The sequence below is a fragment of the Aquarana catesbeiana genome, linkage group LG04 (genome assembly GCF_042186555.1).
Source record: "Aquarana catesbeiana isolate 2022-GZ linkage group LG04, ASM4218655v1, whole genome shotgun sequence".
NCBI lineage: Eukaryota > Metazoa > Chordata > Amphibia > Anura > Ranidae > Aquarana > Aquarana catesbeiana.
The window spans coordinates 194,555,519-194,569,686 of record NC_133327.1 but is presented as its reverse complement, the minus strand read 5'-3'; the positions used below and the strand labels follow the sequence as shown (position 1 = coordinate 194,569,686).

At 41.7% G+C, this 14,168-nt stretch overlaps 1 protein-coding gene across 6 annotated transcripts in view; it reads left to right on the top strand.

The window, feature by feature from the left end:
• Positions 1–14,168, top strand: part of PLCH1 (phospholipase C eta 1) — a 392,590-nt gene that overhangs the window by 212,866 nt on the left and 165,556 nt on the right. For all 6 annotated transcript variants that reach the window (XM_073626065.1, XM_073626066.1, XM_073626069.1 and 3 more), the window contains one exon: positions 9,614–9,859. In XM_073626065.1, the coding sequence (XP_073482166.1) occupies positions 9,614–9,859 (246 nt within the window). The remainder of the gene's footprint in view (positions 1–9,613; positions 9,860–14,168) is intronic.

Genomic DNA, 14,168 nt, shown 5'->3' with positions numbered 1-14,168 from the left:
TAAAAAATGTTGTTTTTTTTTTCGAAATCGTAGGTATTTTTTTTGTTTATAGCGCAAAAAAAAGTGGTGATCAAATACCACCAAAAGAAAGCTCTATTTGTGGTAAAAATAGGACATACATTTTAATTGGTACAGTGTCGCACGAGCGCGAAATTGTCAGTTAAAGTAACGTGGTGCCATATTGCAAAAAATGGCATGGTCATGAAGGGGGTTAGAAATATTTGGCTGTAGCAAAAGGCAGTTTTTTCATGAACATCATCAAGCCTGCCTGAGAATACATAAGGAGACAGGAGAATTTGAGGTAGCCTACAACCACGGAAGATCTGTGGTTAATTCTCCAAGATGTTTGGAAAAACCTACCTGCTGAGTTCCTTCAAAAACTGTGTGCAATTGTACCTAGAAGGATTGAAGCAATTGTGCTGTTTTGAAGGTAAAGGGTGGTCACAACAAATATTGATTTGATTTGGATTTCTCTTCTGTTCATTTACATTCCATTTTTTTATTGATAAAAATAAATAATGAATACTTCTATTTCTGAAAGTATTCTTCATTTACAGCATTTTTTCACACCTGCCTAAGACTTTTGCCTTTTGCACAGTACTGTGTGTACAGCATTTCTTCCTCCAATGTCTCACACAGGTAGTCATGAAAGAGGTTACTGGAGAGGAAAGGATGGCTAATTTTGCTATGTAAAATAAAAAAACAAAAAAACATCAGAAACTAACTTTACATTTACAATAATTAGATGTTATTGTTATAAAATTACTGCCACTGACTTATTAAAGGAAAGAAAAAAAAATCTGAATTGTCCATACCACAGTTATTGTCTTCACATAGTGAACTGAAAGTAGAACTATAGGCAAAACTTTTTTTTCCATGTTGGATAGAAGGGTTATAACCCATGTCAGTTTTTTTTTGCCATCTGTGTCCCATTGGGGAGATTTACTTTCAATTCCTGACCCATAGCCAAACAGGAAGTGAGAGGAAATCCCTGCAAATTAAGGGAATCCCTTGGGACCTCCCAGGTCACCAGAACCAGTGTCCTCATTGGAAGATTTCCCCTCTATTACTTTTCTGGGGAAAACCCCAAATTTGGTATTTTCGTTTACTTTCAATAACAGTAAACAAGACAAATAGAGAAGGTGATTGAATATCTCTAAGGCTGGCACTGCATTATGCAATATTCTTGTACAATTTTCTTTCAGATATGTCAAAACCATATTTTATGCAGTCTACATGCTCTACATAGTTGAAGGTAAATCTAAATCTAAAATTGTATAATGTATTGCCAGCCTAACTGGGGTACAGACCGCAGTAAACACCCGTCAGGTGTTCTAATCCCTCTCCACACTGTCAAAAACAAAAAAAAAAGCTGTGCCTTAAAGTGGTTGTTAAGCCACTATATCCTTTTTATATAATCATCTCTGTTTCCTAATGCTGTGTGCCCCCGTGTGTGTGTTTTATAAAACAAATGCCGTCTACGCTTGATTTCAGAGCTATAGACTGCATTTTTTAAATAAAGCATTTACACAGGGGCACACAGCATTAGGAAACAGAAAGTATTGTGTAAAAATGTAAATGTTATTTTAGCGCAGGAGTGGAGGGGCGGACACTGACACAGAGCAGACAGGCAGGGGGGTGTGGGGAGAGGAGGACAGGGAAGAGCTGTGGATGACGAAGGCGTGTAAACTGACCACAGTGTCAGGGCTCAGCAGCCATAATAAACCGTGGTCAGTTTACAGGGGGGAGGGCAGAACCGGGCAGGATCAGCCAGGTATTTCAGGTGATAGAAAGAGCCGAATTAGACAGCACAAGCACTATGCTGTATAACATGCTTTAAAGGAACAGGATCTATTTTTTTTTTTTTTTTAGGTAACAAACAAAAGTTTTGCTTTAACGGTATATTAGAACAAGTTAACACTTTGTTGGTACTTGCTGTAAAGCTGGACTCCAGTCAAACAGCTAAATCTACAGTTGAAATAAATGTTTTCGTGTTTTATTATCAGTATTACCAATCCTATCAGACAGCAGAGCCCAATACCTCCTGGGATCGCTATGTCACACTTATGGTACCGAAGTCAGGACTTTGTATGATTTATTCATATTTAAATTAAAACTAGTAACACCAGACTTGGATTAGAAAAGGTTGCAGTTCTTTATTATAGGCTTATTAATAATAACAAATTTTATAACTTTACATTACTGTATTTATCGGCGTATAACACGCGCCGGCGTATAACATGCACCCCAAGTTTAGGAGGGCATTTTAAGGAAAAAAACTTTTAGGAGTAAAGTTTAAGGAAGAAAAACTTACATTAAAATGCCCATCAATTCAGCGTTATCGGTGTCCATCTGCAGCCTTGTCAGTGCCAGTGCAGCCTTGCTCCAGTGTCTATTGCAGCTTGTCAGTGCAGCTTTGCCCCAGTGCAGAATTGTCAGTGCAGCCTTGCCCCAGTGTCCATTGCAGCCTTGTCAGTGCAGCTTTGCCCCAGTGCAGCCATGTCAGTGCAGCCTTGTCAGTGCAGCCATGTCAGTGCAGCCATGTCAGTGCAGCCTTGCCCCAGTGTAGCCTTGTGTGATTGCCGCGATCCCTGCCGACATACACAGCCGTGTGTAAATTCAAATATGGCGCCGAGAATGCAGGGACTCGGCGGAGCCGAGATACACATACCCGAGAGTCTTCGGCTTTTCTCGGCGCCGCTTACAGTCCCGCCCAGTCCCACCCTATGATGGACATCACACAGGTCCAATGGCGGGACTGGGCGGGACTGTAAGCGGCGCCGAGAAAAGCCGAGGACTCTCGGGTATGTGTATCTCGGCTCCGCCGAGTCCCTGCAGTCTCGGCGCCATATTTGAATTTACACACAGCTGTGTATGTCGGCGGCGATCGTTCTGATCACACAAAATTGGCGGGGATCGGCCTATAACACGCACCCACGATTTTCCCCTGATTTTCAGGGGAAAAAAGTGCGTGTTATATGCTGATAAATATTTCATATATAACAATATCAATAAATAATACAATAATAATAATAATAATAATAATAACCCAGTTATCAAAGTTCAGGTTAAATAACAAAATGATACAATTTCATCTCCTCTCAAAGAGAGACACACAATGCCTCATAAACTGAACTGCGACAGGGGGGGGGGGATGACCTTTTTCCTTTAGCCAGCGCCCTCTGTTGTTTCTATGACGCATTCTTCTTGATCTTGAATTTATACCCTCCAGCACGAGCTGAGTACCATTAATATTTAAATAATATATTTAAAATGAACCAATCAAAAGGCACTGTATATTAATTTATTTTAACCTATTAAAATCTTCCTTTTTTGCCTGCCACAGTCCCATAAGTGGTTGGGGAGGGACCGGTTTTTGCCCACCTCCCACATTTTATCCCAGGAGGAAGTGTTTTACCACTACTGTGGCCATATACCAGAAACCGGTGGCATTTGTGCTCAAGCTCAAATACAAACTGGCAACACATCTCTGCATGTGTGCAGTTTTTCTGAAGATTGCTGCGTGGAAGATTAATATGGGTAGGGGACTGATGTGGCAATGAAGTTCTGCTTCAAGCCTAATGGCTAGGTCCTCTCCCTGCCTTCAGCTTGTAATTGGATGATGATTTATAGACTCAAAAGCTCATCCTATTGCCCAGTCAGCTTTCATCTCCTGTGAGCATGCTCCTTCTTGACACGCATACATCTGATGTTCAGTTATAAAGGATTTTACATTTTAGTTATTCTTGTTAAAGGCTGAATATGTCTGCTGTGTCCTGGCTTTCTCACAGCAAAATCATTACAGTTGGTATCAGTGGCGGCTGGTGCTCAAAATTTTTGGGGGGCGCAAACTAACTGAAAAATACAGAACCCCCCACCAATTGCAGCCAATGTGCCAATCAATTGCTGCCATTGTGCCCATCAAACGCAGCCACTGTGCCTGTCAAATGTAGCCACTTGTGCCTATCACATGCAGCCACTTTTGCCCATCATATGCAGCCACTTGTGCCCGTCAAATTCAGCCACTTGTGCCCATCATATGCAGCCACTTGTGCCCTACATATGCAGCCTCTTGTGCCCATCATATGCAGCCATTGTGCCCATCAAATGCAGCCACTGTGCCCATCGAATGCAGCCACTTGTGCCCATCAAATGCAGCCACTTGTGCCCATCAAATGCAGCCACTTGTGCCTGTTAAATGCAGCCACTTGTGCCCAGTATATGCAGCCACTTGTGCCCAGTATATGCAGCCACTAGTGCCTAGTATATGCAGCCACTTGTGCCCATCATATGCAGCCACTGTGCCCCACCAAACCCCCCCCACTCGCGGGGCTCGTGGCTCTGGCAGCACTCCCAACCCCCCCATCAATTGCAGCCACTGTGCCCATCAAATGCAGCCACTGTGCCAATCAATTGCATCCATTGTGCCCATCAAACGCAGCCACTGTGCCTACCGAACCCCCCCTGCCCCCACCTACCGAACCCCCCTGGCATTTACTGCAAGGCAGCAGCTCCTCTCAATGCAGTGAGTGCACCAGAGTGGCGGCGACCTCCGCTCCAGTCCACTCCTCTTCCTAAGCTCCAGGCATCCAATAGGGTGGCCGGCACTTCAGGTCTGATGCCCTGCCTCCTGATTGGCGGGGAGGAAGGTTAGTGTGAAAATAGTGAAAATTAATTCACTATCGTCACACAATTGGGTGGGATCAGGGCGCATTCTCTGCGCCCTGAGCCCACCCTATTTTGAAGCCTATTAGAGCCTCTAGCTCTAATCAGATGCTTCAAAGAGTACCACCTCCTCCTGCCTCCGCCATAGGAATCCATGCGTCCGGCGTCCTGAAAGGGGCAGGGCGCATGGATGGGGGGACACGACGCCCATGCGTCCACATTGCACGGGCCACCACTGGTTGGTATAAGCATATCTAAGTAGTGAGGTCAGTCTGTTGTACATCTTCGTACCACCAAAGGGTATGCAACAGTATATACTGTGAAATGGTCTGCTAATTCACATTTCCTCTTTCCATTTGTTTTCAGTAATAAATTTGATTTGACCTAATTTCCCGTCCTTTTTATATAGTTTAATTATAAACTTGTGTTAGTGTATTTTATGCTGCGATGAGTGTAGCTTTTCCATAGAAATTTTCTTGATAATTCATGTGATTTACGACACTATAAAATTAAATGTCCCCAGAGTATGTCATTATCTAAAAATAGGGTACCCTTTCTTAAATAAAGAATGATAAGTCTGACTTTGATGTTCAGACTGTGCTCTGTAATTACATTTCACAGACTTTAACCAAAGGGAACAGCAATATGCTTTAAACTCCTCAACTTTCTCATGTAAGACATTTACAGCTAAAATATTAATTTTATTCACAATCCTGTACAATAAGCTCTGTGAAACTAAAAAAATGTGGGTGCTCTGGAAGTAGAACTAGTTCAACTTTTCTCAGCTGCTTAGAGAAGAGCTCAACTGCTCCAGGGCTAATCTAGTAAAAGTAGCTCTGGGGGTTTTCCCTCATTCACTGCCATCCATGAAAACTAATTGTAAAACTAGAAATTTCTTATTTTGGACACTATGGGAATCTCTCCTCCTAGAACTTATATTTCCTACTACTAGAGAATTCTAGTACGGAAACAAGACCATTATATTTAATGCTTATCAGTAAAAAGCACTGTATGTCAGCAGTCCTTTAAATACTGGGATCTTGCTGTTATTTGCCCATGCTATGAGAACTGAAGACCCCTACATTTTCTACACAGAAATGCCTCAGTAAAATAAAGAACCAAATAAAGCTGATACTGCTCAAATGTCCCAATCTGTTATCCCAACCGACTGGCTATAATATTTGCAGGTGCTTGTCCAATGGAATACTGGCTCTTCAGACACATCGAGGACTACAACAAAATGGCAACCGTCTGCACACTGCTTTGGCATTTAGCTGTCCGTTTATGAAACTGTGATCACATATCACAAGGATCACATATTGGCTCCCACTGCTGTTTCAGCCAATAAGGAGAGGGAATCTTGGGACAACCGAGTCTCTTGTGCACATCACTGGATCGGGAGGGGGCTCAGGTGAGTATTGGGGGGGACTGTGGGGGGAGCAGCACACAGAAGGTTTTTTACCTTCATGCATAGAATGCATGAAGGTAAAAGACCTTCGGCCTTTTTCAGACTTTAAGGTAAAGGACAATGAGGTTCTCTGACGTGTTCAAGATGCAGCATAGGAGAGAGCCCCAAAGATTTTTTTCTGACCTTCCTGATCGCACAGAGCTAACTCGTAGTCACCAGGGTCATTGGAAAACTTCCCCTGTTTATGGGGACTACTGGTCACCACTGTTTCCTATTCTGGTGATTTTCTTTTGCTTTCGGTGATACAGTAACTGTCACCAGGACAAACGGGGTGAAACAGGGACACAAACAGCAATAAAAATCTCTCCATTCTATCCAAAATGAAAAAAAAAAAGTTCTGTTCTTAAAGCAGAGATAAAGCCATCATATTAACTGTTACATTCAAGGCATGCTGTGATTAGTGTCACAGCGGCTTGACACTTTTAACCAAACTTTCAAGCCATCAAATGGCTGGTGTCAAAACTGATCTCATGTGCAGCATCATGGCAACTGCAGATCAAAGTCTGAAATGGCAGCTTCCTTGGCTGTAAAGGATAAGAGGGTTTAGTTTGACTTTAAAGTGATTTTTTTAGATAATATGCATGTCATATTTACCTGTGCATTGGTTTTACACACTAGCTTGGTATATAGGTTTTGCACAGAACAGCCTCGATCCCCCTCTTTTGGAGTCCCCCACCCACACTTCTGGCTCCTTCTTTTCGGCGAGTGCCCCAATAGGAGGCCGCTTCCTGTGAGGACACATTTTCAAGCTCGATCCCAAGCCATGCTGCCTGCATTCATAGAGACAGACAGTGTGGCTTGGCCTCGTACCCAGCTCCCTCATCACATCTACTGCCTCTCCGTCCTGTGAGGAGAAAAAGAGCAGAGAGAGGTGCTGCTCTTGGGCACAGAGCTGGATCAGAGCCAGGCTCGGGTAAGTATTTGGGGTGGTGGGCTTGAGGGGGATCCTGGTCACAGAAGTTTCTGTCCTTCTGCATTCTACCTAAACTCCAATTTAACTGCTTGCCGACCAGCCGCCGTCATTTTACTGCGGCAGGTTGGCACGATCCTGCGAGCTGCCATAGCTATACGTCAGCTCGTGGGATCGGGATAGCAGGCGCGCGCCCGCTGCTCACGATGACCGCTGGCCACGAGCAATCACCGGCACAAGAGGCAGAACAGGGACGAGTATGTGTAAACACACAAATCCCTGTTCTGTTCTGAGAGGCCTGACAGATCGTGACTTCCTATTAGCTAGGAACCACGATCCGTCACTTCCTCTAGGTCAGTCCCCTCCCCCTTCAGTTAGAAACACAAACAGGGAACACAGTAAACCCCTTGATCGCCCCCTAGTATTAACCCCTTCCCTGCCAGTGACATTTTTACAGTAATCAGTGCATTTTGATAGCACTGATCGCTGTATAAATGTCAGTGGTCCCAAAAATGTGTCAAAAGTGTCCGATGTGTCCGCCATAATGTTGAAGTCCCTATAAAAATCGCAGATCGCCGCCATTACTAGTAAAATAAAAAAATAATAATAAAAATGCCATAAAACTATCCCCTATTTTGTAGACGCTATAACTTTTGCGCAAACCAATTAATATATGCTTATTGCGTTTTTTGTTTGCCAAAAATATGTAGAAGAATAAATATCGGCCTAAATTGAAGAAAAAAATGTTTTTTCATATATTTTTTGTGGATATTTATAATAGCAAAAAGTAAAAAATATTGCGTTTTTTTTCAAAATTGTCGCTCTTTTTTTGTTTATAGCGCAAAAAATAAAAACCGCAGAGATGATCAAATACCACCAAAAGAAAGCTCTATTTGTGGGAAAAAAAGTACGTCAATTTTGTTTGGGTACAACGTCGCGCGACCGCGCACTTGTCAGTTAAAGCAACGCAGTGCCGAATCGCAAAAAATGGCCCAGTCATTCAGCAGCCAAATCTTCCGGAGCTGAAGTGGTTAATGCATTTATTAGTGTTACAGTCAGGCTACATATACAGTAATGAATATGCTGCTATGTACACTAGGGATTTTTGATTTTTTATAAACCCTAGGGTTTTTAGTTGCTAGGTATTGCACTTTTGTTTGGAACAGTTTGCAGGGGGCATTTGGGACTGCTTGAACCCTGGTCACTTTTTGTGTGAGCAGTGATCTAACTGTCTAACATAATGCAGCACTTAAATTATTGCTGGATAGATATGGCTTTGACTAGAACAAAGGTGCTTCTGTTGCTGTCTTTGTCACCACTGGACACATTTCTCTTTTGGTAACAACACGGGAAATTAGGGAATTTCTCCCCAGTGGGGACTTATACAGCAATAGAAACCTAAAGCCCTGTACACATGGGCTAATAGGAACCAGTCGACTTTTGGTCTGTGTGTACAGCTGTCTGTTTAACAAAAGCCGGTCTATGGTATTCTGATAGGGGGAAGTCCCCATGTCAGAATACCATAGCACAGCAGAATAGATCCTTGAATCAACATCGCTTGTGTTGTGCTTGTTGATGCGGGGATCTCTCATGTTTTTTTTTCAACTCGCTGGTTGAATGAAAATAAAAAAACTGCCCGTGGGAACCCAGCTTTAGGTTGTGACCCTTCTTCACTCTTCTTCAGTCAAATGTTTTGCCTACCTTTAGCGGTCTAGAGAAAATAGAGGGCAGTCAAACATACTGGCAAAATAAAGTCACACTCAGGCTCAGATGACAACTAGGAACCCACACTTTGATCAAGCATAACTATTTATTCTGTGAAGAAATACTAAGACAATAGCCAGTGGACACATTTTTATAACTTTATAATTATAACCTAATTTTAATTTCCTTGTCATCTAGCTGTTTATTCTAGATGCTAGACATTAGATCATTTTTTGCTTCATCTATTTTCCACTGTCATATCATAGCTTTGGTTACCTTCAAGCCATGGAACTGTGATGGCTCTGCATGCTATCCATCCTCTGTAATTATAAACTTAGTTTGCGCGTTAAAAAAAGCAAAAAAAAAAAAAAACAAAAAAAAACATAATTAGTGTTGCTCAGTTAGGATTATCCATGGGGCCACAAGCAGGCAGCTCTGCTCTTGTCCCACTTTGCCTTATATAAATTTGTACTAATTGTATTTTGTCTTGTTTTATTAGCTAATATTTTGCTGCTCCTCAGTGGAACAATTATGTCTTCCCAGATATTTATAGACCCCCCACACTATAAGAGCATCATACGTTCTCACTATCACTTCTTCCTTTGTACATATCCACTTATGGCTTTCACACTGTACACCCATCTCGCCCATTAATTAGCTTTTTTTCTAACAGATTCCCAGATTACCATAGCCTTATAACTCTTGCCCCATTAGCAATTGTTGATTCTACAGTAGCTAAAGTACTGCCTGTATAAACGAATTTAGTGCAGACAAAATTTTCAGTTTAATATGAGATATTTTCTGAACTGCATTCAGAGATCCCCTGAGAGTTTCATCCAAAGCCTAATTTTGTTTTCTCATTTCAGTTATAATTGATTCAATTTACAAAGTCACGGAGGGGCGTCAGTCTGAAATCTTTCATCGCCATGCGGAAGGGAACTTTGACCCCACTTGTTGCTTTACCATTTACCATGGCAATCATATGGAATCTCTGGATCTGATAACATCCAATCCCGAGGAAGCCAGGACTTGGATTACAGGGTTAAAATACCTAATGGCTGGCATAAGTGACGAAGATTCTCTAGCAAAAAGGCAAAGGACACATGATCAATATCCTTTTTTTTTAATTAATCATGTCTTTGTCTCATGTCATTAATTAATCATGTTATATGCATCACAACAAATGGCCGCTGAGCCTTAGTTCATATCCTCTTATTTTTATACCAAAGAGTAAGCTGTCTGCAGCAGTGTGGGTCCAGGAGGATCTGGGCATAGCGTCGCTAGATTGTGGTACCTGGGACACGTGCACTAATGTTTTATCACAGTTACGTGATAGTTTATGTTTTTGTTTTTTTTCGAGATGTGCAAAGAGAGATCACAGACACACAGATAACACATGTAATAATATTGAAAAATTTACTAAGAAGCTTTAGATGCCTTCCACCAAGGAGTCCTGCCCGTTTTACGGCTTGGCAGATGATCAAACCCTAGTGAGAGACTAACTTGTTCCGATTTTGGCTGTGGTATATACAGTAATAATTGGTAGTAAGGACAAATCAAAACTCTTGGAAAGTGGTATTACCTTTTAAAGAAGATAGCACATATTCCTTCAGCTGGCCAGTTCGTAGTAATGACATTCCCGTAGCACTAGGTTAGTCAAGGTAAAACCATCTCTGTACCAGGCTTGGGATGCATTCTTATGTATTAGTGAGCCATAATAAGGAAAACTTAATTTCTCCATCAGCTGGGTCTGCAGCTAAATGTCCTGGGTCTAGCAACAATCATGCAAACACTGCCAGGTGGATTGACAGTGCTTGCATAACTCACAAAAGGCAGAAGACACTACATCATTGACCTCCAGTTTTAAGGAGGCCCTGCACCACTGATCACTAAGGTAAGGGGGCACTTGCCATTATATGGTTACAAGGACTGCAGCACATTGTATATACAGAACGTAGGTTAAAATTTCTATTTCACCATGCCCCCTGATCACACTGTTCTCTCATTTTCTCATTTTAGGTTGCCCAGTGGTGTTGCAGGTTTTTCATAATATTAGCAATGTCCCTGTGGCTGGATGATTCAAACTATGCATATGATAAAAAAAATACATACACGGAGATTACTCTTATGCCCTGTACACACAATAGGCTTTTCCGATAACAAAACCGTGGATTTTTTTCCGAAGGATGTTGACTCAAACTTGTCATACACACGGTCACACAAATGTTGGAAATTCCGAGCGTCAAGAACGCGGTGACGTACAACACGTACGACGAGCCGAGAAAAATGAAGTTCAATAGCCAGTGCGGGTTTTTCTGCTTGATTCCGAGCACGCGTGGATTTTTGTGTGTCGGAATTGTGTACACGCGCTTGGAATTTCCGACAACAAGTTTTGTTGTCGGAAAATTTGAGAACCTGCTCTCAAACATTTGTTGGCGGAAATTCTGACAACAAATGTTCTATGGAACATACACACGGTTGGACTTTCCGACAACAAGCTCACATCCAACATTTGTTGTCGGAAAATCCTATCGTGTGTACAGGGCTTTGGAGAAAATCCATGTCAAAATGTTTAATAAATGTTGCTGATGTTTTTTGTAAACCTGTTCTTCCCCCTTCCTGCACCCTAAATCTTATTACTTAGCATAAATATAGTGAGACTTTTGTAGCAGGATAGGAAGTTACAAAGCAAAACTTTTATTGGATAAGTCAATATTTAATATAAATTCATCTGCATAAGTATCTCAATCTACTGATCATTTTGACATTCAGTTTGAACTGAAAGTAGCAACTGCTTATGCATATTTCTATCATATGCTCGTTTGAATTGTTCAGGTATGTGACAGGTTTAATTAAAACATATTATATTCTAATTAATTAATTTTGTAACTGTTCTTTTTGCAATTTGATTTATATTAAAGCTCTTAAGAGCTTGGGGATTTTTGGTCTTTTATCTTTTTGGCATATCAAAGCTATTTTTTTAGGTACTGGGACTTGCCAGAAAAAGATTTCTAGTCATTTGCTCCTAATTAATTAAAGATTATGTTGTGATATGTGTATATGTGATTTTGTGTCAGACAGGAAATGTATTTGGCTTGCTTGTGTTGTGGTGAGTGATATGAGGGAGCCACTGCTGGTACTTCGCTCCTACCTGGAAAAATAATTTTTTTGGTAGAAAATTAATCAGAACCCCCAAACATTATATATGTTTTTTTTATGAGAGACCCTAGGGAATAAAATGGTATTTCCGCAGCAATTTTTCAAACGCAATTCATGAATAAAAAAAAAAAAAAAACACTAACGATAGTCCAATGTTTTTGTATAATGTGAAAGATGATGTTACACTGAGTAAATAGATACCTAACATGTCACGCTTGAAAACTGCGCACGTTCGTGGAATGGCGCCAAATGTTGGTACTCAGAAATCTCCATAGGCAACGCTTTAAATTTTTTTACAGGTTACCTGTTTAGAGTTACAGAGGAGGTCTTGGTATAGAATTATGGCTCTCGCTCTAAGGTTTGTGACGATACCTCATGTGTGGCTTGAATGCTGTTTACACATGTGGGCGCGACATACATATGTGTTTGCTGCCACGTGCGAGTTCGCGCGGACGGGGGCTCTTTAAAAAAATAAATAAAATTGTTATTGTTTCTTTTATTTTCATTTTTTGATTTTTACACTTTCCCTTTAATTTTTTTTTAAATCACTTTTTTTTCCTATTACAAGGAATGTAAACATCCCTTATAATAGGAATAGTGCGTGACAGGTCCTCTTTATGGAGAGATGTGGGGTCAATAAGACCCCACATCTCTCCTCCAGGCTGAAAAGCATGAGATAAAAAAAAAAACAGAACCATCTCGGCTTTCCAGCCAAATATATGGCAATATTTCTGTTATGACCTCACACCCGGGCCTCCGAGAGTGACAGAGATGACCGGGGACCTTCTGTTCCCCGGAAATCTCTATGGTCAACTTCCGACACCGGTGGATTCCTTCTCCGGCTCGCGGATCACATGGGTGAGTCGGTAGAAGCATGGGAGATCGGCAGGAAGGCAATGACGTCCCCTCCCGCCGCCTGTAAGAACTATCAAGCGGCTGAACTGCCGCTATGGTTGTTCTTACATTGCAGGGAATTACCGGCTGAAGAGAACGATACCGGGTTGACGTCTGTAGGACGTCCATGTATGACCTCCTGGCGGGAAGTGGTTAACCACTTCCCGACCGGCGCACGCCGATGTACGTCGGCAGAATGGCACGGCTGGGCAAATGGGTGTACCTGTAAGTCCCATTTGAATTCTCCTCCGTGCCATTGCAGGGAGTCGGGTCGCGGGTCCCGCGGACTCGATCGCCGCGGGGATACCCGCAATCGCCTCACGGAGAGGATGAACGGGGAGATGATGATGTAAACAAGCATCTCCCCGTTCTGCCTAGTGACAGTGTCACTGATCTCTGCTCCCTGTCATCAGGAGCAGAGATCAGTGAGGTGTCACAGCTAGCCCATCCTCCCTACAGTTAGAAAACACTCCCTAGTACTGACTTAACCCCTCCCCGCCCCCTAGTGGTTAACCCCTTCACTGCCAGTGTCATTTACACAGGAATCAGTGCATTTTTATAGCACTGATTGCTGTATAAATGACAATCGTCCCAAAAATGTGTCAAAAATATCCGATGTGTCCGCCATAATGTCGCAGTCACAATAAAAATCGCTGATCGCCGCCATTACTAGTAAAAAAAAAATATTAATAAAAATGCCATAAAACTATCCCCTACCAAAAATATGTAGAAGAATACGTATCGGCCTAAACTGAGGAAAAAAATTGTTTTGTTAATTTTTTTGGGGGGATATTTATTATAGCAAAAAGTAAAAAATAATGCGTTTTTTCAAAATTGTCGCTATTTTTTTGTTTATAGCACATAAAATAAGAAAACGCAGAGGTGATCAAATACCACCAAAAGAAAGCTCTATTTGTGGGAAAAAAAGGACGTCAATTTTGTTTGGGAGCCACAGCGAACGACCGCGCAATTGTCAGTTAAAGCGACGCAGTGCCAAATCACAAAAAGTGCTCTGGTCAGGAAGGGGGTCAATTCTCCTGGGGCTGAAGTGGTTAAAAACAGTTAGGCCCCTTTCACACATGCGGACCGTTCACTTCATCAGTTCATCCACGTCAAAATGGATGAAGTATTCATCAGTTTTTATCATCGGCTGCTCATTCGTTTCTCATCTTTTTTTTTTACATCCACTACCAATGTAAAAAGGAATAAAAAACTGACCATTTGTCAGTTTACATCCCTTTTTCATCCGATCCGTTTTTTTAACAGAAGAAAAATAGGGCTTCAATTAGTTTCAAAAAACAGATGTTGACGAATGCGGATGTAAACTGATGTAAATGGATGATCATCCATTTACATCTGTTTTTCATT